Raw genomic sequence first — 26784 nt, 5'->3', positions numbered from 1 at the left:
AAGGATTAATCTACAATATCATATAATCATTTCAGGAAATATTAAGACAAAGCCAGTTGTACTTAAAACAATAGTTTAGAAATTAATGAAACCTTACCGACAAGAGTCAATTGGGTATGAGACTTTGCAGAGTACTGTGAGGTCATCCCCAACTCTTCTCACCGCCTCTCGTGGGGTGATCTCAACAGTTTGACCTGAAATAATAAATACATTACATACATACACAATACACTTTACGTTGAGGTGTTTTTTCTTATAGTACTACAGCAATCGGACAGGAGGCTCATCTGATGTTAAGTAATACGCTCAATGTGCCAGAGGGCTCGGCAAAGAATTGGCACGCTTTTTCCTTGAAGGGTTAAGAAATAAAATACGTAGTATACTAATAAGGTACTTAATCAAAAAACCTGGGCCTTTATTCTGTATGTTCCAACAGCTTCCATGCTTGAAGGAGTTATTGTTTGGCGTGATCCGAAGGTTGCGACCTCGCTACAGAAATTGAGAAAATTACATCGAACATACAAAAGCGTCGGAATCGGTAACGCTTTTGGAAGTTACAGAATACAGGCGCTGGAATCAATAGTTGTTTAGTATCTTTGGGTTTGATGACGAAAGTAAATCTCTTTCTTAGATAAAACTATGAAGTTATGTGTAAATACTTTCGTATGATCATATACAACACATTTTTGATGTACCAGGGTCAGACTGTGGCCAAATCTTGTTCCTAAATCCCTACCTTTAGTTTGAAGGCATTGGATATAAATATTATCATTTAAGGAATATGTTTATATTGGTTGAGATTGTGGCTAGTTAGTAACTGTTTAAACAATTAATAGACATTGTGTTTACGAATTAAAATTAGCTATTTTCAGACAAGTTTGACAGTTCGACTATATACGTTCAATAATAAATTAGGTGATTTAAAAGAATCTTTAAAGCTACGTACGAAATATTCTACTTAAATGTCTATTTACATAGCTTAGTACCTTTGAACGAAAAACGTTCTAGTTTCGAATATTCGAGAATTGCTTTGAACCAGAATAACCGGATTGTACCGGATTGCACCGGTTCAACCCGGTGCGCTGGACCGAGTGATACTATCGATGGAAACTAAATAGCATTTGTGCTTTGTACAGCATTATTTCCATTTAACGAAACTTAATATATTTAATTAAATTATGTTTTTATTATATAAACTCTTCTTTCGGACATAATAACCAAAATATGCTTAATACTGCAGTGTTCCTGTTGTGTTTATGGGTTGTTAGCTTATTAGATTAGATAGATTACAGTATAATTTAGAGTAAAAATGTGATTTTGCAAGAGTGATAAAAAATTAAGTCAGTCGCGCTGAAACCTTTTTAGGTCTGGGCCTCAAATTTCAGAAACTGTATCAAGATCATTTTTCAATCTAATAGGCAGGCAATCTGTTTTCCATGTTTTCCTTCACCGTTTGAGCGAATGTGAAATGCGCACATAGACAGGAAGGCCATTGGTGCACAGCCGGGGGGGTCGAACCAACGCCCTCAAGGATGAGAGTCGCACGCTAATGCCACTAGGCCAACAAATAGGCAAGTAAATAAATGTGATATTTTTTCATTAAGGCTTTTCATTTATCTTTATGAAACAGGAGACCCGTTTGTCAAAATTCTGACTGTTACACTTAGATTGTAAACGCACCAAGTCGGGTCTAGTTCCTAGTTTGTTATAGGAAACGGAAATATTTAACGAAAACTCCACTAGAGCTAGAAAATAAACTGAAAATTGTTCAAGACAGAAATGCAATCTCACATTCCGGGATCTAGGTATTTCGAATTACCTGTTTTAATACTGTTGTTTCGTTTACTTTGACTTTAATTAACATAAAGAGGAATTTAATATGGGAGATGTCACGATGCGGAAGGAGAAAAGAGATGGATATTGCTAAGAATCTAACAATTGATGCCGGCTGTGATTACAGCCGTCCTGAAGCACTAGCTGAAGAAATGCAATTAACACTGATCTCTTTTATCATAGCGTCTGCACAATTAGACAGACAGAGACAAACTACGATTAATCTTCAACATTTCTCACAATAGGCTTACTCTATCATACCAGGAAATTTTAAGGAAGTTGAACTCAATCTATTGTAGATTAGAAATTTAATAACTCAGCACTGGCAGCGCTTTATAAATTAAAGCAATATTTTATTTTTATAATCACGCCTTTTTCCCGAAGCGATAGGCAGACCACGGATCTTCACTTCCTACCGTCCCTACCTCTCTATCTTCATCCACTTGACATTTGGGAACTGGCAGTAAATGTAAAATTAGAAGCATTAAATGTATATTTCTTTTTTGACGTTTATAAGTGTACATTGTGTTACCAATATGAATAAATAATTTTTGACTTTTGAGACACTATGCATGTTCGTCGGTTATGGTCCCTCGTGTCTAGTACCTCCTGGATTTTCCAGGTATGACATACCCAATCCGATTTCACCATCCACGGTTGCCTTGTAAATCTTACGTATTTAAGCGAAAATTCCAATTCGTTCCTAAAAATACTTTATCCTGACGAACTCAAGGATAAGTACACGAATTTGTGGAAACGTAATAACAAGATACAATTGACGTACGCAAGTATGACTTCATGCAATCAACGTTATATCAGACAGAGAAATACATGGAGACATATAATAATATAATTTCATGATTTTAAAAACCTTTACAGTAAATATTAAGGCGGAGATTTCTTAAGTTATATTTCTATAGTGTGAAATATATATTGATTTGTCAAGTTCATAATTAGTTCTGCGTACCTTTGCACCTGTTTCAAATGTATTGTTGAACAATTTAAATGACTTTATTAAATTCGTGTGCATTGCAATTTTATAAAAAAACTGTAAAGGGAATACTCCTAGAACGCGACTTCCTTTAACGCGGTCCGCGTTAGTAGGATAACTGTATACAGTAGACGTTGCTACACATGGCGTATACCGAAGGTTCGACTTCTGGAAAAACAATAAAGATTTTATAGTTGGTTCATTCATTAATTACTGGTGCAACAAAAGACGTCAGACAAAAATAACAGACTATACGCAATAGCATTCAAATAAGATTCTTTTTTATGTACCTAACTATTAACACTGGTCTGAAGAACTTTTTTCTTTTTCCAATTCTGATTTTTCTTCTCTCCATGTAACGGCAACTCTCTGTACCGCTATAAAATGCACAAACCCTTCAGTGTCGTTGTATAGACTTTACACTGTATATTATTTATTTTTTTAGATTTGACACGAGAATGACATTTTAAACACATTCTGAAAGTTATCTGATAACTATTGATCAAAACCTATTTACTAAAAATGTGTCATATAACTTTCATACAAAACCTTTATTTACGTGAATTCATTGATAAAGTACACATTAAGGAATCTCCACATATTTCCTGTTCTATTCCTATTTAAGGAATTGTCGTCATTATGGTATGCGATAACTAGATGTGTTTTATTATATCTGACATTTGATCAAATTTGAAGACCTTTTGATTGAAGGGCGAAATTTTGTTTTCAATAATATTTTCCTCTTAAGAGCGTAAGCGCAGTAGGGCGATTCTATTCAATGTTGATACTATTTTCTCTTATGGTTTGTTGAAACTTTAAAAAAACGTGTCTGTACTTATGTACACGCGTTAGAAGTATACTTCTTTGGCGTAACAAATTAAAAATTTGGCGAAAGCGAATTATATTTAGAACTAGCTGCCCCCACGATCTTCGTTTCGCCTTAATATTTGATTGTTTTACTTAGCCTACCTTTTCAGTTACATTTTGCTATACTACCACATAAAGTTCGCTTTAAAAAAATACCTAAGGACTAAAGGCACACTGCCATAGGGACCTAACTTTTTAATTTTCTTTTTATTATTACTATGTAGGTTAAGAAAATTGTAAATACTGTAAAATTATAGATAAATTCACATATACATTGAAATAAATAACTAACCTTAACATATAATAACTAAAATATATTATTAAAAGAAGTCCCTTTAGGCAAGGTTCCGAAGATACTGGCAGAAAAATTGATAAATTGTAATTATAATTGTAAATATTAAAATACTCGAATTGGTCCAGCCTATTTCGAGTTTTAAGCTTAGCAACATATATCATTTTCTTTTATGTATGAAATTTCGCATATTATGGCCGCAAATATATCATAAAGCGACTAAAGCCATGTAAGAAAATCGGAATAGGCAAAAAAATTTGTCCATATTTTATAAGGCCAATTATCCAGTAATGAACCCTTCCCTCATCGCTACCACAACCGCAAGTTAAAAACTCTTTAGTTATTAAGTTACCAATTTCTTTGTGTAGCTACCCTCGCGAGGGTTGCCGAAGCAAATTATAAAGATATATCACAATTAAGCTCAGGGGAGTTCTGATTGTAATTTCTGTTAAGGGTACATTACAAATTGGTTATTGACTGAAGGACCATTTCTCGTAATATAATTAGAGAAACGAAGCCAATTAGACAAATCTGTTTTATTCTCTATTCATTTTAATATTTAAATTTAGAATGTTTTTGGCTTTTGTGGTAAGTACCCTACATCTTAACATTCAGAATTAAGCATTAAGTATGTAAAAAGTGAACATCATTTATTCATTCAGATAACACAATGTACACTTATGAACGTCAATAAAGAAATACATATAATCCTAAATGCTTCTAATTTTACATTTACTGCCAGAAACTTAGTCATGACATACATGAGTTACACTTTTAGTCACAACACTAAGGTTTTTTAAGTCGTATATCAAAAAACAATTTCGTCTTGAGCACTGTACAATATGTCTTCATACAGAAAAACTGTTTGACAGCTCTTGAAACTGATGTTTGATACACGAGATTGTGCCATACTTCGGTAAGTGAAAATTCAATAGATTTTTGTATTTACGCACTTTTTGCGCTGACCTTATTTAATTTAGTGGTTGCCTGAAAGAGATCGCTCGAGAGCGATAAGGATTATTTTAATTATAGTGTATTTCTTGCAACAAAGTGTAAATAAATATTCTTAACCTACATAATCATAATAATTAATAATGGATAGATAAAAAACTAACACAAATTTAAAAAGTGGCAGTGTGCCTTTAATGCATTTCCTCGCTGTATTGCGATACTTATTCGTTGAGCGAGGAAAGCACCAGCTCTGGGGTCACCGGTACTATCTACGAGGCGCCAACTTAAATCTTTAATTAGCGCCTGTACACTTGAAGCCCACGGCCCAAGAGTATCTACTCCAAAGTATTAATTATTCAATTATTGTGCTCTTAAGTTTATCTTCCTTTCACTGAGGTTAAAGACCTTTAATAGTGGGATCGCCACCGGTACCATCGACCAACTTAAACCAACTTTTTTAATATATAATTGAAATATGCACATGAACGGCAAAGGCTAAAACTAATGTATGATAAATTTGCATTATTATTCAACGAGGAATATCACGAGGGAATAAGTCAATTTATATGTAAATTATGTATTTTATAATATTTGACCGCGAATTTATTAGCCATACAATAATAAATATACACCCATTTTCACATAAGTAATAATGACAAAGTATAAAAATAATAACCAGTAGCGCTACATCCTTTTTAGGTCTGGGTCTCAGATATAAACATATATACATAAAAACAAGAAAGTAATATTGATTAAGCCTTTGACCAAGCAACGCCGGGGTGTAAAACTAGCGTAACCATAACGAGATTCATTACATGTCCCCATCTGAGCAGCGGCAGATAACCACCCAACCGTTCAAATAGAGTGTATGACAATCGAGCAATAATATATTCACCCTAGCCCTACGGCTACTGGTGGTGAGCATTATTTATGTATTTTATAGGACATAATATAAATGTCAAACACAATGTAAATGTCTCTTTTTGACGGTCCTTTCGGACGCCTCAAGTACAAGTATTTAGCTGAAAGCCGAACGTATTTTTTTTTAAAGAACAGGGACAAACATGCTGAAGGCTCACCTTATGTTAAGTTATACCGCCCATGGACACTCTCAATGCCAGAGGGCTAGGGAGTGCGTTGCCGGCCTTTTAAGCATTGGTACGCACTTTTCACGAAGGACCCTAAGTCGAATTGATTCGGAAATACTTCAGTGGGCAGCTAGAACCATATAGTGGTGGTGCGCGGCAAATTGTTTTAATAAAGCTCAGTTGTAGAAGAACACACAGGGATACGGGTGGAATCCCCAATTTAATTTTGTTAGACTAATAATAATAATCCAGTAGCGGTACAAAGCTATATGGAATTGCATATTTTATCATTAAATCATAGACAAGTTGAGGATTAGTCTTGTCTGACATATGTCAATGTTTGGATTTAAGACATGCAGGTTTCCTCCGATGATTTCCTTCACAAAATGATTGAGAGTTGATGCATACATAGACAGAAAGTCTATTGGTCTTTCGGGGATCGAATCAACTAGATCCGGGATAAGGGTCGCAAGTAGGGACGAAGCCATTAGGCCTGCTAGCCTACATTTTGGTTAGACTATGGGCATTTCATGTTACATGTTTGCAATTTAAAATTATGTATAAAAAAACTATATCTAAATTATAAATAAAATCATAGTCACCCTCCAATAATCCCTAACAAGTACCCTCTTATTTGCGTAGAGATTAGCGGTCGGGTCCAACGCGTGTCCAATTACAATTCATACAGTTTGTCAATTTGTATATCTTCTTTCATTGCCCGTTATAAAGCAAATAATGTGAAAGAACCTTTGATGGCGTGTGAATTTCCATGTCAATAAACCAAATTCAACTTAGAAAAAAGACAAACTAAATTAATTACATTTTATTTGTACGTATTATTTAATAATACTCCAGTGTTGGTGTGCAATATTGGCCTAGTGGCTTCAGCGCGACTCTCATACCTGAGGTCGTTGGTTCGATCTCCGGCTGTGCACCAATAGACTTTCTTTATATGTGCGTTATTCGCTCAAACGGTGAAGGAAAACATCATGAGGAAACAGACATGTCTTAGACTCAAAAAAGTGGACGGCGTATGTCAGGCACAGGAGGCTGATCACCTAGTTGCCTTTAAGATTGAAAAATGATCATAAAACAGATTCAGAAATCTGAGGCCCTGACCCAAATAGGTTGTAGCGCCACTGATTTATTTTTTTAATAATACTCCAGACCTATTAGTAATCCTAGACGAATAATATATGTTTTTTTATTAATTTATTTACAAGGAATGAAAAGGATGACATTAAACAATTTAATTATTTTGTTGGACTAATAATAATAATTCTAATGGGTCTTAGCCTCGGACTACATGAATTTCTTTATTTTTATTTAAAAGACAATAGGTGATCAGGCTTCTGTGCCTGACACAACTAGATTTTTGTGTCTAAGACATGTAGGTTTCGTCGCAATGTTTGCCTGATAAGTCAGTTAAATGCCGTAATTCCTCAGGGTTTAGAAACTTAGCCAAAGTATTGTCATGTTTAAAAAAAATATATAAATAAGCAATATATTCTTATAGTACTAGCTAGCTGTCCCGGCGATCTTCATACATACTAGTCAAAAATATTCGTGTTACAGATTGGCCGAATTTATAATGTTCAAATTCAAAGTTGTTGATGTTCAAGTTCAAGTTCAAATTCTGAACATTGTTTCCCAACGCCTACGTCTCACAGGGGGGCAATTTGATTGTTAGGGGTTATAAGAAAATTTATTAAAATTAATTGGAAATGGAATTTTAGTTTTTCATTATAAGTTTTGTTAATTTACTTACTGTGTTTCATTAACAAGTTCCTAGTAATTTATTCCTAAAACCTATCATTTAAGTATCTTAAGGGAAATTGAATGTTTTAATATTAAAAATTATGTATGTAAAGCCCCCTATGAGAGGGGAGAGGCACAAAAATTTTAGAAAGGCACAATAAGGTTGGGAACTTCTGGTTTAGAAGTATTTATTTATTTATTTAAAAGCTTTCCAAAGCTCGGCACACTGAGGCATTGTTAGAAAAAAATATATAATATTTAATGTGACAAGCAAACATAACAAATACGAAAAGAAAAAAATATATCGATTAAAATAAATGAAAAATTATAAAAACTACAGGAAAATACATTACATTATACAATTATACATCGTTATATAAAAATCCGTTACAAAAATCTATGTTAATATTACGTTCATAAAACGATTCTTACGTGTTTTAAAAACAAAAACCCACTCAAACACACTCGTTGCACTCACCCAAACAATAGCGCAAAATAATAGGATCAAAAACATCTGCGCACTCTACGCCATTGTGATTCAACTGTTTTTGTGTCAATGTACAAAAAGTGTGGTCACAGTAGCTTTTGTAGGGCTGTGCTTCGCATAATTTAAGTTACGGCAAAAAAAGCTCGAATTGGTTATGTATCTTCGTATATCTATGGTATCTTCGAAAATTCTGATTTGAAATATTTTTAGCACCTGGTGGTTATACTAAAAACGCCGGAACAATTATTTTGTACAACTTAGGCGATCCACAAATGAGCTGGTAAATCTTTGTAGGTTTCGATCTTAACCAGCTTTATAAATCCTTACAGTGCCATAAATAACATGTCAAAGTCGAAATTGTCTATGCCCGAAGACATTGACAATAGAGTCTAGCGTACTTCCGGCTCTACGCTCCATAGACAAGGGTCGGACCTCCGAGTTCACTGTAGCAGAAATCATTTATGTGACGTTATTTACATTCTGTCATACAAATTACGTTCGACGATGCCGTTAGCTATGGCCCTATAATGAAGGCGCCAAAACTGTACATTTCTGCTAACATAATCGTTTCTATGGTTTATAAGCTATGGATTTATAAGACACTCTAGTATCTTTAATAAAAAAAACTCAGAACTGTTAACTGTCATGTCATGTTAGTATTTAATAGACCTTCGAAAATTCGTAACTGTATTTAGAGTTAAATTACTTATTAGTCTTAAGTTAGGCTAGATCGTAATGTTAATTTAAGTTAAGTGTCTTTGTGTGGAGAATATAAAAAAAACACTAGCACTCCGGGAGTGCCGGCAGAAGTGAAAACTTCAATATTAACGTTGTGTTTAATTATAAGTATAAAAGTACTATCATTTATGAGGTAGAATACAATGTTTATTTATTGCGCTATCGTACACAAATATGACAATTTATAATATAATATCGTTATTTAAAAAACAAAAAATTATATAAATTATTATTATTAGTTATTTTTGTTTTTAAAGCCAAGTAAGAGTTTTTCATCTAGTAATTTATAAAGTACTTACTCATTTTCTTTCACTACTTCATCATCACTTTTTTCATTAATAGATTCACTTTGTTCGATTTCCATAATTTAAACAATTCACATTTACGAATACACAACAGTGTATTAACTACACAACAGTCAAGCAATCAGCTGTCACCATCCTTGGATACGCGTGGGACGCTGTACACTCAGGCACGGTAGAAAGAGTGGGAGATACTAGTTCCTCTCCCTTCCCCTCGATCTTACGCTTTTTCGATCAGCATCACGCCCTGACGCAAGTTTAAAAGTTTTTACCCATACAAAAAAGTGCTCAGCGCCGCTAAAGAAGTTTTCACTTCAAAAATCCGTAACGGTATACGAAAATATGGTTTTGCATTACACATTTAACTTAACGTATTATATGCATTGATATATAAAAAACCCAAGATGCACAGTCTCGAATAAAAGTAACGCTCGAAAGTGTCCCGAAACACTATTTCTGTCATTTTCTATAACAGTATGCCTATAACAGTATATGTTACAAGCATATATTATTGCAAAATCAACCTTACGCGAATTTCTTAAAGTTGTTATTACAACGCAGTGTATACGTACTTAAAGCAATAAAATTTTACGACCGACCGTGGTCGGTAGGACAAGGTATTGAGTGGAGTCGAACATTACTTTTTTATTTACAACTATTTAACATAATTTTAAATTTATCCGACTTTTCGGGTGCTTTACAGCGTGCGTGGTCACGGTGACTACAGACAAAAGGTGTTGGATGTTAAATAGTTGGAAATTTATAATAATACATAACTTTAATCCGGTTAAAAAGTTTTTTCTTTAAATTAAAAAATAATTTTTTAGTAAATATATTTGTCAAAAACTACACACAAAAAAGTTCAAAAGTACATAAATTTATTTATAAAAAAAAACACAAATAAATAACATCGACTCCACGTATTAGACGCGAGACTATTTGAAATGAGTGCACAATTTAGAATGTTGCGCTCATTTTTTGAGGACGTTTTTTAGACGTTGATTGTGCATCTTGGGTTTTTTATATATCAATGATTATATGATACTAATAAAATAAAACGTGACTTTTTATTTGTCACGTATCCGTAGAATAACGGTATTTCATTGGTTTCTTATTCAACTCATTCAACGGTGACAAATACATAAATAATATATTTAGAAAAATTATCAAAAAGTCCCTGAAAATATGCTCTTTGTTGTATTATGTAGTATTAACGAATACGAAGTTCAAACAGCAAGGCTGAACAGTAGCTTGGGGCTATTTAATATAACGGTGACGACCCTATTAATCTGTGTTCAATAAAAAACGGATTAAGACCGCAACGTGATAGCACAATGATTTGGGGTAATATGGCAACCCTTGCCATTCGAAAAGATTAATCCCGAGTGTGGTATCTAGTATAGCGTTGTGTTGTGATGTCTGATTTTGATCTAGATTAGTTATTAAAAGCAACCAATTTAATGAAATATATAATATATGTGTTAAACTAGCTGTACCCTGCCATGCCTCGCAGTGGCACATAGTGATTGAATGGTTGAGAAATGATAAACAAAACAAAGAATACATTTCATATAAGTTTAATTTAACAATACTTGGGGAATATAAAAAAAAATACATAAAAACAATCGGTGATCGGGCAATGATGCGGATTATATATCATGCTAAATTTTCGATCGGTGCAGAACTTGTTGAGTTTTTGAAGCGTACACTAACCAACATAACATATATATATATAGATTATTGAAACGTTATTCTATGCCAGGCAACTCTAGTCAACATAGCCTCCGCCGTGGCTTGCAGATCATCCCTACATGGTCTGACCTGTCTACCCCATTTTATGTTCTGCGGGCTGCCGAGTTACGATTCAGTTATAATGTATTTTTTTATTACGTAATCCTAGAACATAAATTGTATATAACAAAACAATCATGCTAAATATAAAGTAAATTTGCCTAGAGTAATATAATATTTATTAGTGGACACGTCTCACCTTCCTTGGACAAGCAAAAGAGCTGGGGCGGCCGCAGAGCAGGCGAAAAATAATAAAAGGCTCAAATATAAGAGTCTTTTCTCCAACTTTGATTCTGTTCCCTTTGGAGTAGAGACTATTGGGTTGTGGGGTTCAAGTGCACAGGCCCTAATTAAAGATTTAAGTTGTCACCTGGTAGATGGTTCCGTTGACCCCAGAGCTGGTGCTTTCCTCGCTCAACGAATAAGTACCGCAATACAGCGAGAAAATATGTATTAGAGGCACGCAGGGACCAAGCTATTTAAATTTGTTTTAATTTTCTTTTTAATATTTTTTTATTATTACTATGTAGGTATGATTACTAATAAATGTTTTCTTATATTTATAATACTTTTTATCAAACTATTATTTATTTATTTACAGCTTATCCTTCGACGAAGGCCTCCTCTAAATTTTTCCAATCGTGGCCTTCTCTAGCGGTTCGAATAAAAAAAAATATTTATTGTTTTTTCTTTAACGTCACATGAACTGAACTGAACTCATAAATAACTATACAAAAGACATCAAACACAGGAAGTCATTGAGACTTACTAATGTACATTACGATCTTGTCATGAGATCGATTGTTGAGGGGGCACCTAATTTATTTTCCCTATTGGGGTTTGGGGCAAACGAAGAGACAGCAACAGGATTAATACTCGGCGTATTTTATTTGTAAATCGCACGGGCGTCCGCGACACGTAAACCTTGAAAATTTTATATATACCTTTTCATGAATCAATCTAGATATTGGTAGAAACCGCAACAAATTCTGTGCAGTAGTTTTTGAGTTTATTACGGACAGACTAGACTGAGAGAAATAAATCATATCTCTCATCGTTCGTAAGAAACGTTCCACCCATTTTCTTCCGACTAACTTTACAAATCCGATTACCACGACTTAAGTTTAAAAAAAGTCAAAAATGATTTAATCATGTAGGTAACACAATGTACACTTATGAACGTCAAAAAAAGAAATGTTTTACACAACGTTTGTAAGAAGCTGCAACCATTACACCATGTTCCATATGACATCTTAAGTAATTAATAATAATAAAATAAATTAAAAACAAAGACTCCTGTCCTCTATCAGCAGGAGGCATGAAAATGAAATAGGAGTTACGGCATGGTAATCATGGGGAATGAACCCCACCTCTCCTCCGCAGGGTTATATGTTAAACAAGTAGCAAATATACAGAAGGCTCATCTGATGTTAGTGAAGCCCATTGACGCTCACAATGCCAGGCTCGCAAGTACACTGCCAGCCTTTTAAGAATTGGTACGCTTTTTTCTGGTCTATGTTGAATTGGTTCGGAAGTAATTCAGCTGCCTTAAAAACGCTCAAGCATAAATTATTTTAATTTTGCTTGTAGTTATAATATTCTGTATAAAAAATCATCAAAATCAGTCCTTTTACTAGTACGTTATGACACAAACATGTCTCATTCATAAAAAATACTCTTGGACCTCCTCCTGACGCGAATTCTAGATGCGCATTATTTTGTAGGCTTCTATTAGTATTCTGTGCAGCCACAGACTAGTAAATTAATATAAATTATAGTGAATACATCGAATAAGCAGAAGTGCGAGCGAGAGGTGCATATAGCCATCGCAGTCTCACAATTCGTCGAACAAATAATGTTCATTCAGTTGTCTTGCATTTGACACGGTTAATATACAGTTATACTTTGTTTCCATTGTTTTATTGAACGAGTTTTTGTTTTTAATGGGAAGTAACAAATTAGGATGTAGGCAACGGTATTTGATTTACTAGATTGAAGCTTAAGCCCAAAAACTCCGTTGGACTGGTCATCTAGGGGTAATGGGAGCTCGGAGTGTTAAGCAAGCAAAAGAAGCAAGGCCCAGATATCGTTGGAAAGACACCGTAGAGACCGACCAATAGAAGTTCCAAGTGCCTGATTAGCAAAAGTAGCGTTCTCTAGTTTCAGAGGCCAAAGCTCCCTATGGGTCGCTGTCGGAGTCAGTAAGAGAAAAAACTTGTAGCAACCTAACACATGCGCGCATCTAAGAGGAGCACATTCCTGCCCTAGCGAAGTAATCAATATAAAAAAATATGGTTTCAGAAATTTTGACGCTAAATCCGCTGTTGTCCTAACATATATTTGGAATATAGGAAAATTGTAATAACAACACATACAAATATCGTTTTTAATTATTAGGTTAGATTGGTAATTACGTAACAAAAAAGTCAAAGCAAGCAAAATTGCCACGTATAATAACCGTATGACATTGGAAACATGCACTATACTTTCTTAGAAATATGCGAACAGACAAACAATTCTTTTTAACGTATCTCGGCTACCAGGTGTCCCACGAGTGTACAAATACATGAACTGCCAAGGTCACACTCTTCTTATCTGTGATGCTTGCCGTTACCATGCATAACCATATTGTTTTTGTTATTCTATATATGTATATAAAAATGTTATGTTGGTTTGTGTACGCTTCAAAAACGCAAAAAGTTCTGCACCAATCGAGCTGATTTTTTCTTTTCACAAGTAATGCACAAGTTTTGTTTCTCATTTCTCAACCATTCAATCACACTGTGCCACAGCAAAGCGTGGCAGGGAACAGCTAGTAATTTATAAAAACATACTTTTCTATGCCATTAGTAATAATTTGTTTTAAATCTCAAAACTTAAACTCGCTCGTTGATACTCTAGAAGCTAGAAGAGATCTTTTATTTCCTTCTCGACACTTTCATCTCTTTCTCTCAAATTGTATTTACGCTGTGATTAAAAGAGACAGTCTGTTAAAGTGCAAATACTGATTTATGAATAAAGGGTTAATCTCTTAGAGAATATTTAATGAAAGACCAAGTACTGCAATTTGTCATCCATTCAAGTTGCAAGGGGGCAGCTGTCCCCCTAAAGTTGAAAAAAATACCTGCCTTTATTATGTAACAGGAGGAAAACGGCAGAAGGCTCATCTGATGTGAAGTGCTACCCATGGACACTCTCAATGCCAGAGTTACCGGCCTTTTAATAATAATAATTTAATGCAAGAATATTGTACAAAAATGTGTAAGGTGGTACAATCGTAATTTCGAATATTCTGCCATACAGCGCAATTTTGTCTTAGAATTTCACACTTTACATAATTAGTCATATGAATTGGTCAGTTCTTATATTAATTTTATCATATCATATCACACGTTATTAAATAAATATCAACTACAGTGTCTCACGCAAATATTTTGAATAATATTTTTTTTCAAAAACTAATACACCAAGTCGATTTTTAAGGATTGAAAAATTGGTACGTTCTTTTCTTCAAGGACCCTAAGTCGAATTAGTTAGGAAATACTTCAGCGGGAAGCTGATTCAACACAGTGATGGTGTGGCACTGCTTTAAGAACTGCTTAATTTTTTTTTAATTTCAATAATTAGTTTTTCATTTGTTTATTAATAGTCAAGACCACACTTATCACCTCTGTACGTACTTCGTGACTGGCCTAGAGACGCCCATGCCCCGTAGGTCTATATTCCAAAATCCAAACATTGTACGTGATAAACTAGCAGCTAAGTTAGCTTAATTTCCGCAAGCTGTCTTCATACAAATATGCTCATATTTAGCTAGAAATATATCCCCAAGGGAGCTTAATGGAGCTTCAACTATAAATTGGAAACCTTAATGTTTATATAAATTAATCTTCTGAAATGTTGAAGTTTAAAGACACTACCAAAAGCTAAAAAAACATGTAAATATATTTTATCCCCGTCTCACCTCCCTCGGACAACGCTGTTAAAATCTGTCGAGCCGTTTAAGAGGAGTTAAGTGACATACACACAGTAGAATTATATATAAAGATTAATCGACCCGTTATAATACAATTTTTTGTAGATATTAACGATAAATCGAAAAAAATTACGTGGAATTAAAAGTTTATGTTGAGATGGTAAGGTGTTTAATTGTTATAGATCAGAGATATGCAAGAAAGTTAAGCATATCATATTATTAAAACTCATAATTGACATTTTATTGAAAAGTCCTTTACATTTGCCTAAGTTATGATACTCCAAACAATAAAGCTTAGAACCGAATTCCGAAACGGCGAAGAACTTCAATTTACTAAACTCATACATAAATATTGCTTGTTAAATATACAGAACTGTATTTGGTGCGAAATCGACGATTTTACAACAATATGGGAAATTTGTATTAATAAACATTTATGAGACTAATAACCTTATGAAAAACATCAGTTTTAATTAACGTACTTATTTCTTTTCATTTGAGACGGCAGATTACTTTAGTTAAAGATATATTGATCAAGTTTTTACGAGTAAGGAGCCTAATATTTAAAAAAAAAATTAAAATTACTAGGTGTTTTTATGTGGTTTAGAAAAATCAAACAATATATTTGCTTTTGCTTTGCTTACAAATATATATAGGTACGTCATTGTATATTATACATATGATAGTCTTATATACTTTTTTATAAAAATAACAATGTTATGTGACAGTCAGTCTTGCCTATACCAGGCCCCTTAGCGTAGCTACGCTCGCCAATGGTATCGCTTTAAGAAGTTACAGAGAAAGGGCGCAGGTCCTCTATCTAATGACATTTGACTATGGCACTATTGCAATAAACGCCACGCGAACGTTTGAAAAATTCTCACGTATGTTTCAAAATCTTAAAATAAGCGTTTTGCATTCATAGTGTTGTTGAAATTTGAAATACTCCGCACGTTATTCGGTTTTCACGAGGCGCGAAGAGATTATCTGAGGCACTAATCTCTTACAAAATTATTAGAAACAAATTTCAATTTCATGAGATGAGAATTAAAACTTTTGTAGTAAGATTGATAGATCAGCGATCACGTTTTAATTTACTTTTTATAAACATTATTTTTTTCCGTAGGGGTAGACAGAGGCCGTTGCTACGGTCCTGACATACCTCTTTTACTTCAGCCACTGTCATACTTGCCGCCTAAAGCAATAGCCTCACTAATAAGTGACCTTCTTTCTTGGATTTCGTCCAGATACACACGACCCGACCACACAATCCACGATTGCCTTGTTGCCTCTAGGAGCTGCTTATCTCATTCATATTTTCATGGCCAATCCACCTAAGCATTCCCTTTCCTATCCTTCTCACTACGTCGTCTTTTATCTCTAATCTCACCCAAATCCCTTCTGCCAATTTAACCAGTCATACACATTGATTACCAACAATTAGCAACAATTTAACTTTACAATGTCGATATAGTATCGGAGTATCTCTAATTGTAGATTTCATTTATCAGACATAGTTCTATGTCTGTTCTTAATCTAATGGCCAATTCCAGACAATTTGCTATAATTACTGACTCAGCTGTAATTGATAGGTGACCTTAATTGGTGTCTGTTCACACGACAGTGGCCAAATAGCTATGATATTGAGTAGTACTCCCATGTACGGAGCTTCTTAATATTTTTTTCCGACACCAAACCCTGGGCATTTGTTCCTACTTATGTTATAACTTACCCTAAGAGGATCATTTTGATAACTATAAAATCGTACCTGAAATAGATAAATAATAATTAATCGTCTTTTATAATTTTAGTACGAAAATAAAATGCAGTCAAAACCGGTTATAACGACATCGAAGGGACTACTCATATTTGGTCGTAAAAACCGATAGTCGTAACAGCCGATGACGTTGTTATTAAGAACCTAATACTAATTCAACCGAGAGCTTTGATTTTGGTCAATATAATCGGTATGTTGTTCTAAACGATGTCGTCGTAAACGGTTTTGACTGTATATTGTAATATCCTAATTATTATCCCTTTATAACCATCCTATGCTGGAAGATGAGAAAAGTGAGAGAACGCGTTGTAAGACTAGACAACTTCTAAGGGCCGATTTACATTATCTTAGTGTTTAGGAGAGTGCTTTAGTACAACTTGAAAAGCAAGTTCTTTAGCGTAGCGTTTACTAAAGCAAGTAGCGTTTACATGTTTCAACTAAAGTACTATCCTAAAGCACTCTCCTAAACACTAATGATAATGTAAATCGGCCTTAAGAAAGTTTCCTCACCTTCAGTTCTTAAGTAAGAGCAAGCTTGCACACAGAAAATTCATGTTGCTTATTAAAAAATCCTACAGTACCAAGCTAACATTTTCGTAAAATCGTTATTTAATTCAATGATACTCCAATACTCATTAATACATTCTTGTGTATATTAGTTGCTTCAATCGTAAAAGTCATTGGAGTCGGGACTGGCAAATACCTAAGCTTAAGGAAACTGGTTCAAACGTTTTTTGTTGTTACGTTTCACTGGCAAATTGAAAATACGATAAAAACCGTGACAGCCAAATTGAAAATGACATTCGTTGTCTAGTAATTTGGCGCCAAATTAAAAAAAGATACGATTTTTTGTTCATATTTTAAAATATTTATGAAAGTTTTAGAATTACGGTCAATCAACATTCTTAATTTATTGAACTGGATGGAATTACATAAAATTATATTATACTAGCAGACCGGCCCAGCGTTGCTGTGGCTAAGGTTTTTATTATATTACATAGTAGTAAACTATTCAAGGGAAACGGCAGGAGAACACTAGTCATAGGGACCACCATGCTTTTTTGATGGTTATGCCATTAAATTGTAGCTTATGTGAAACGTTGGTACTTTCAACACAGCGCCATCTGTTAGCAGTGTGACTATCAAATAATAAACAAATATTTTGCAACAAAATGATATTGCGGGTATAAATTGAGATGTAAGCTATCCTATCTTTTAAGACAGATCAAACCGCACACGGTGTGCAAATTTGATTGAAATCGATTCAGTAGTTTAGGAGTCCATAGCGGACAAACAATGTGACACGTAATTTATATATATTAAGATTAGTAAGTGTAATCTAAAACTATAAAGACAACCGCCTCGCGCGTTGTATCACAGATTTAGTGGTTTCGATTCCGAAATGTTTTTCAGGTTAAACGCTAATGATATGCACATAACCGATTAATAAAAATCACCAATTAAAATTTACCTATACTAAAAAAATTCTTAAAAATTGCTCGACATCTCCATTTCAGCAATAAAATCTCAATAATAAACTCCCGTAATAGTTCTCGGTAAATCTTCATAAATATATCGCATTCTCATGTAAAAAAAGTGTCTGCAATAACAAGACACCATTACCCACAAACTGTTCGTTGTACGTAACATTTAGGAACCAATCTGATCAAGCGCTCAAAACACTCAAAGGACAAAGTTTAAGCTTTGAGCAAGCTTTAAACTTTAAAGTTGTCCACTATCGTTTTATCGACCTGTATATATCTCGATGGCCGCGTCGTGGCTTATTTAATATTATTAACGCGGATTCGGGTTCGTAGGATTTCGATTGGCTTACATACTGATCTGTGGTGAAAAATTTCGTTGGTAATAATGATATATTAACTATGGGTTTTGTCTATTGACATGTCAAAATACATTCGATGTCAGTGACGTATGACATGTGATATGTCAGTAATTAATAATACAAGAATGGATACTACCAATGATTTCGAAAATTTTGTCTAATACATGTTTATTATAATTACTTATTCATAATGTTAAAATTCTGCTAGAAGCAGTAAGAACTATAATTAAGAGACTAACTTTTTATATTGCAAAGGGTAATTAATAAACTTTGACAGGAGTTAGAACGTTTAACTATTTCTAGAACATCTTTCACGTTCAAATTAAGTTTAAACTACGCAAAACTTGTGCAGTTATAAACAGATTATAAACGGCAAAGTTAGTATTTAAATTAAATCTATTTCAAAGATATTAAAATATTTAGTATTTTTTGTTATTACTTGACTATAGTGGTTTGAAAAGCTACATAGCTGTTCTGTTATATTTGCACTCAGTCTTAATAATACGTAATACTAATAAATTTAATTCCGTTTCTTTCCTACAAAAAGTTGATAACGCCAAAAAAGTAATTCATTACTTAAATTTGACTAAACTTGGATAAAAACTGTTCACCAGTCATGATATTTAAACTATATGTAATAAATAACACCCCTCCTGTAAATACAAAGGCACATGATAAATTATACAAATGAGTTCGTGTCACCTGTTAAAAATGGACAGTGTCATATTAAACGGAGGCTTGGTCACACGATACCTTTTTATAATTAAATTTATACAAAAAACCTGCGTAGTATTTAGTATGCTAAAGTAATCGTATTTAGAAACGATTTTTTTGAATTCATATTCTGTTTTACAGCCTCTACCTTGACCACAATGTTTCGTTTTGAATTTTCGTAAACCGTCAAGACGTCATTACTGATTAATAATTGTATCTGTATGACAGTTATATTAAACTTTCAATAGTCTATGAATCAGTGATCCGCGAAAATGTTGCCAGGCAGAATATGTCAATAAAATATGTCAATAAAATATTGCTGAACTATTTCGATTTTTAGTTTAAATTATTTGTACTCCATAATCTCCTCCTATAATCCATTTCTAAATATAACTATTAATATATATTGTAACTAGCTATTAATTATTAAATTAGCAGATTATCACATTAATTATCGGCAAATTCACCATGACTAATAAGCCAATTGACATCGTTTGCAAATCGAGAAACCGTTAACTTCCTGTGAAAAAATGTTTGCGTAGCGAAAAATTTTAATTGGTGTTTTTACGTTATCTTTTACGATGTTAATCGATAAGTGGACAATTTCAAAGTGAAAGTTTAAGGACGACAACGCATAGAGACGCCATGTTTTTTAATCAGGCGATGTTCCATAGACTGCAGAGTTGCGGTTATTTCGCAACAGATATTCATACCTTGTACAGGCTATAAAAACCATAAGTCGTGTTGAAAATTTAAAATGTTATCACAAGATGACTGTTGACTGATGAAAAACTCATTACAGAACAATGCCTATCTTAAAATGTTCTTACTCATTCTTGCTATGTACGGGTACGAAAAGTCGTTGATCAAATTTTTCAGAATTAATTAATAATGAAATTAAACTTTCAAAATATTGTTCATTCTTCATCTTGCAGGCGTTAAATATATAATTTATTTATTTATTTTATTTATATATTAACACTTGGTTGCATTACAATATAAAAATTGAACATACTTAAATGAAAAGGAGGGCAATATAAATGTATATTAAACGAATATAATAAATATTTTTCGTAAACTGAAACCAAACTGAATCACGAAATAAAGAGATATTTTATTCCCTATTACTACTCAAACAATAACAAATATTTTAACCATTAAAATACAACTGGAAGACTGGAATTTACTGATTTTAAAATTGCGGGAACATGGTATATCATGAGAGAGAAAGCTGTGACAGAGTGGCAGACAAAGAGGATTACATTCTCAATCATGGGTATTGTACGTACAAATTCGTATAGGGATCTTAAGTTCGTTTTCTAGAAAAATATAAGACCGTACTATCATAAGACTCGGCAATGTGTCCATTGTTAACATGGTAGATAATGTATTTCATGTCCGGCGCCATAATAAACGTGTAATTGTCAAGTTTTTAAAACCCTTTTCAGATATTTTAGTGTATACATAACCTATACAAATTGTTATTTTGAATAATTGAAAACTGATTTAATTTAATTTGTATTCGCTTTAAAAAATCAAATTAAACGTTCATAATTTCAAGATCTCGCCAACCCTAAGCAAGATGACATTTTATTTTTTCATACTGTCAAATTGACAGCCTATTGACAGTAAACCTAAGGCTATCAAAAAATATTGAAACAAGCGCATAGCATTATGGTACCTATTAGTCCCAAGCTCCATTGGTATTATGGGACAAATAGCTTGTTAGCGTAAAACTACTTATCATATAAATGACCTAATATAACGTGCAGGCACATAATTACGTAATTAATTTGTTTAAAAATGACATTAGGGAGTAGGTTTAATTATTTTGAAGTTTTAATGTAATAAGAACTGAGTTAGGCCTTTAGAAATTATTTTAATATTTACACGTTCATAAAAACTTTTTGCACAGATTAACAAAAGTACTTATCTCTTGACAGCGTAAACATAATTTGACAGAGACAATTTAATACTTTAAAGGAGTGCATTTATTAAGGAATACACTGACCAATTGTGGTCCTAAAGCACCCAAAAGATTGAGTTATGTAAGTAATAAATCGTCAAGCGTGTTTGTGTATCGTGCCGAAGCCGCGTACAAATTATTTGAAGAAGTCTATCTATAGTGTGAGGGTGGTGTGCAATTATTTAATCAATTACCGTCTAAAATTCGTAATATTGTTAGCCAATTCAAAAGGGTATTAAAACATATCAGAATGAGCCTAGTAAACTAAAATTGGGACGGCTGATGTCGACGTGTATCTCGTTCGTATTAAGTTTCTCATGTAATTATTTTTTTTTTGTAATGAGAAATAAAGTTCTTAAAACATTAAATTGGCGTTTTTATAGTTAATGAATTATTTTTTTTCTTGTTAGTCAAAGAGAAAGATAAAAAAACTGTACCGTACTAGCGGCCTCCAGTTGGAATTTTTTAAATATTTTGGAAATACTATATTAGACTCAGGACAGCTCAGGAATTGCTTGTAGTTGTAGTAAATCAGTTTAGTAATATTTGACTTTATTCGTTACTTACACACAAAACTTTTCTTTTTATTAAAAAAGTAATAACTCCCAGTCAAATAACATTTACAATTAGAATATAAGTTGCTATTATTGGAATCGGAATGAAACCTTAACCAAGTATTTTCTTTTAATAAGAGTTTGGAAGCAATTTAAAACCGCACTGAACTAAGTTTATTCGGAACTCTGTTACGAGTTAAGCACTACACAGTCTACTAACTTTACAGTTGCCAATATTCTCTTTGGAAAGAAAGTGGTCCTAAAACCTTTTAGGTTTGGGGCTCAGATCTCTACTATCTGTTTTGTTATTACAAGTTTTTTCTAATACGCCTTCGACTTTCTTTTGAGTTTATAGAGTTCATCATCTTGTGTTACTTTGGAGAACAAATTCGAGTCTCTAAATTTCTATACAAAGTAAAATAAACAAATATAAGTATTCCTACATACATAAACTATTATTTCTATACAATCAACACTAATGTATTAATATCTATAAAATATATTGCACTAAAACTGTACTATTTCCCAAGTGTAGGTAACTTAAACTGTGGTCCGTACAACTTGGATGTAAGTTCGTGGTCTTAGTTTCATCTCCTCAGTTTCAGATATTTCATTGCGATTTTCAACGAACCAATACATTGCAGGCTCTAGATATATTGAAACAAAAGATAGGGTAGGATATAAATATTCCTTTAATAGGCTAAAATATCGCTATTCTCCATAAAATCAAGTAAACATGAGGGCATTACAATAATGCTTAATAAATAGTCAGGTGACCATAGTTGACTTCTGTGCCTAACGTCAACGCCTATTCTATACTATAAAAATACGATGTGGCAAATAAAACCTACGAGCTGCAACCTCCTTGATTATTAAACATAAAAAAACAATGACATGATCGTTGCCTAGCAACTCAAGAAAAGGGGGGAAATTTATATATCCTTATACATATCTATGTACATAAATTTCTTCAAGTCCCATAACGTCCTAAGTTACTCTGTTAGTATCACAGATTACACAAGGGACTGTGATAAGTGACAGATGTCAAATCCACCCACAAGATACCTTTACACGTAAACTTTAAAAAGAAACAAATAACCCATATTTAGTACATATTTACCACGCCAAAACTAAATAACCAGCAGTGAGCAGTCGTACTTTTTATCAATTAGAGAAAGGAAATTGCAGTAAAATTTTCCGCAAAAAGGGAAATAGTGTCGGTTATTTGACGCAAAGTGTATAATTTAATGTGTAGTAAATGGTAAGGATTGTGTACCAGCACATGCAATAATATTTATCGATCCTAAAACCTGCCGTCTTATAGATCGGTATATTTATTAGTTTCAAAAAATATTTTCTAGTTTTATATTTGTTTTCAGGTACCGGAATTAAAGTTTATATAAGAAATCGGAATGAAGAGAATAAGGCATTTGTCATTATGTCATTTAAGACATTTGTCTAAGATTCATAGATCACTGTTCTTTATGAAGAAAAAGGTATAAGATTGTCTACGCAATCGACAAATATTGTTATGCCTTTGAACAATTGCTGTGTATTAACTAACTAAACTAAATTATTTACTATATTTATTAATCAAAGAAACTTAATATACTCTAAACATCATAACAAGCAAACAAGAGAAAAAAATTGCGAAAACCATCCACTCAATCAAGTGTTGTGTTTACGTTGACACCATTAATTTTAATAGCATTGCTTCCCCTGGTCACAGAGGCTTAGACTTAAAAGGGTATTATATTAATGGACACACCTACCTGTCTCCACTCCCACTCGTAAACTGGCGAGCCTTTGTTCTAATATATTTTCTTTTCAATTACACGATGCCCCAGTGTACTAGAAGTATCGTATTTCACTAACACAATATCGCTATAACTAGGTAAGCTACTGGGGCCATTTTTATTTAATAACTTCGCTACAAAAACGTACAAAAACCAGTTGGCCTAGTGGCTTCAGTGTGCGTCTCTCATCACTGAGGTCGTAGTTTCGATCCCCGGCCGTGCACTATTGGACTTTCTGTGTATGTGCGCATACAACACTCGCTCGTAGGGTGAAGGGAAACGTGACGAAACCGGCAGGTCTCAAATCCAAAAATTTACATGTGTCAGATAGATACACTATCTACTTGTCTATGAAATAATGATCAAAAACGCAATCCGAGGCTAAGACCCATACAGCTTTGTAGCGTCACAGTTGACAATTATTATTATTATTTGCGAAAACAAACAAAAAATTTGATTAACTATATAATATTAAACCCCCCGAGGATATCATCATGCCACACAACACACGCAATGAAAGACGTAATGAAGGAAAATAATCATCTTTATATAATAACCTACAACGTTGGAACACTTTCATCGTATGAAAAAATATTAGAAATAAAGAAAGCGCTAGAAGACATAAAATACGACATAATAGGTATTTCAGAAGTCCGACGCCTCGGAAATACAATAGATGAATATGGAAATTTCATTCTCTGCTTTACTGGACAAACGCCGGGCATATATGGAATGAGCTTTATAATAAAATAAAGATGGCAAGCCTTGTAGGAGACCTTTACCGGAGAGGATTCCTGATACATACTAACTGAAAAAAGACATTTACTAACACAGGATAATTAGGTATAATTAAGATTACAGTTTATTAAGAATTAGTTAAAATGTATACCTAGTTTATATGTCTCAGGAAATAAATTAAGGCTCAAAATAAATAATAATATTAATAGATCCCATGCATGAGAATTTTTGTTTCTGAATTTGTTTTTTGGTTGTCCGTTTAAATAAGTAAGTGATACTTCGTGTATATGTCCGCGTACGTGGGTATAAAGTTAATTCTCTTGTGGCGCATGCGGCAAATATTACCGCGTTTATTTCTTTGCTCAGTTTTCTTCATAGCCTCAATGGTAGGTACATGTTAGCCTTTTAACCTCAAACCTTGTTTATATAAGACTTCTTTAACCATTTTATTTATAACGTAAGTTAAAAATAAATTAACATGAGAATTAAAGGGACGCGTCAAGGTGTGTGTGAATGTTTAAAGAACTTTATTTCTCATTACAACAAAAAAATTACATGATAAACTTAATATATACGAACGAGATACACGTCGCCATCGGCCGTCCCAATTTTAGTCTGGTAGGCTCATTCTGATATGTATTAATGCCCTTTTGAATTGGCTAACAATATTACGAATTTAAGACGGTTATTGATTAAAGAATTGCACACCCTCATACTTAATAGTTCAAATAATTTTGGCTCACGGTAGCCGTGCGATACCAGGTCGCCAGTGAGCTATATGTCCTATGAACCCTAGATGGTAGAGGGCATCCACATTCCACAGTGAGTCTCCATCGCGTTTGGTCTTGAGCCTCGTATTTCACAAGCTTTTCCGGCTTTCTTTGCCTCATCTGTACGACGCCAGGTTTGCTTGGGACAGCCACGTTTCCACTTTGCTTGCCAGTTCCAATCAAGCGCTTGCTTGAGGATATACGACTAATCGAGGTTTCGGCAGCATTTATTAAGCTACGTTTTGTATGCTGCTAAATCGGCTTTTGTCAATGTCAGTAAGATGAATAGCACAAGAGGTGACGCTGGTCCAGCCAGCCAGCGGGCTTCGACTCGCTCATAAATATCATGAGGATATTTCCAGAGTGGGTGTCGGCCGGGCCCGGCGGGAGACGCCAAGCCAACCAGACCTACTTTAAGCAAAAGCCTTTTTAGGAAAGGGGAGATTTGACACTCCCTTGCTGCTTTTCGGCCACAGATATGCCTGATCGCGTGCTATAGGGGTCCTATATAAAAATGTCTGGGTATTTTTTGTTACAAGAGAAAGTTACGATAAGTCATCAAAGTCACTCGAAGCGTGAGTGATCAATAATTGTCACAAACAGGATTGGCATTAAAATCAATTGAGTCGAGTGCCGCCTCTGCATATTATCGGCTCAAACTGCTGAATTGTACAAGTGATGTGTGTTCGATAGATCATATCGATATATAACTGTACGTTATACACGTTATGAAATTAGGGTCTTGATTTAAAGTATGATTAAGCGACTGTAAAAATTTGATTTAGTAATTGTTGCGTAAATATTTATAAGGGCATCTAAAATAGTTCACAAAAACAGCAGTGTTGGTGAGTGGTTACAGCCTGCGACTCCCATCCCTGGACATTCTATGTGGGCATTTAACATTCGCTCGAACGGTTAAGGAATCGTGAGGAAACCGGCTTGCCTAAGACCCAGAAAGTCGACAGCGTATGTCGGCACAGGCTGATCACGTACTTGCCTATTAGATTGACAAATCATCATGAAACAAGAACAGACATCTGAGACCTAGACCTAAAAAGGTTGTAGCGCCACTGATTTATTTTATTTTAAAATAATTTACAAGACAAACAGTACAGGACACAACATAGTAATGTTATATTGTGTTAGCGGCGTTTCATTAGGTAATGTGTACATTGAAAAGGCATTAAAATAGAGATTTAGACATCAATTTATATTTTAAGTAACCTTTTATCCTTAAATATTAATAAAATCAAGACTGCATATGAAAGCGAAAAAGACAAAAGTTAACCAATAGATGGCGTGATTCCTAATCAAGGCATCGGTGTACACGTACAATTCAATATGGTATTTTGTATTTACTAAAACTTAAACATTATTGTAAGGTCACAAAAAACATAAAATAATCCACACCGGAGAAGCGGCGGATACTAGGACGTACTGTAATTCCCCCTATAACGCGATTTTCCCACATTTAACGCGATATTTACCATTACAACGCGGAGATAATTAGTTTTACGTACTTTGGCAGCTGTGTGTTATAAAATTGTGTTTG

General features: G+C 33.8%; 1 protein-coding gene across 9 annotated transcripts in view; it reads right to left on the bottom strand.

Annotated features, from left to right (window-relative positions):
* The window catches only part of LOC125055218 (fasciclin-3), a 97839-nt gene that overhangs the window by 18541 nt on the left and 52514 nt on the right, over positions 1-26784 (bottom strand). For all 9 annotated transcript variants that reach the window (XM_047657563.1, XM_047657561.1, XM_047657564.1 and 6 more), the window contains one exon: positions 98-194. In XM_047657563.1, coding sequence (XP_047513519.1) covers positions 98-194 — 97 coding nt within the window. The remainder of the gene's footprint in view (positions 1-97; positions 195-26784) is intronic.

This window comes from Pieris napi, chromosome 13, assembly GCF_905475465.1.
Source record: "Pieris napi chromosome 13, ilPieNapi1.2, whole genome shotgun sequence".
In the NCBI taxonomy this organism is placed as follows: domain Eukaryota; kingdom Metazoa; phylum Arthropoda; class Insecta; order Lepidoptera; family Pieridae; genus Pieris; species Pieris napi.
The sequence above is the reverse complement of the archived record's forward strand: the minus strand, read 5'-3'. Positions and strand labels throughout refer to the sequence as shown.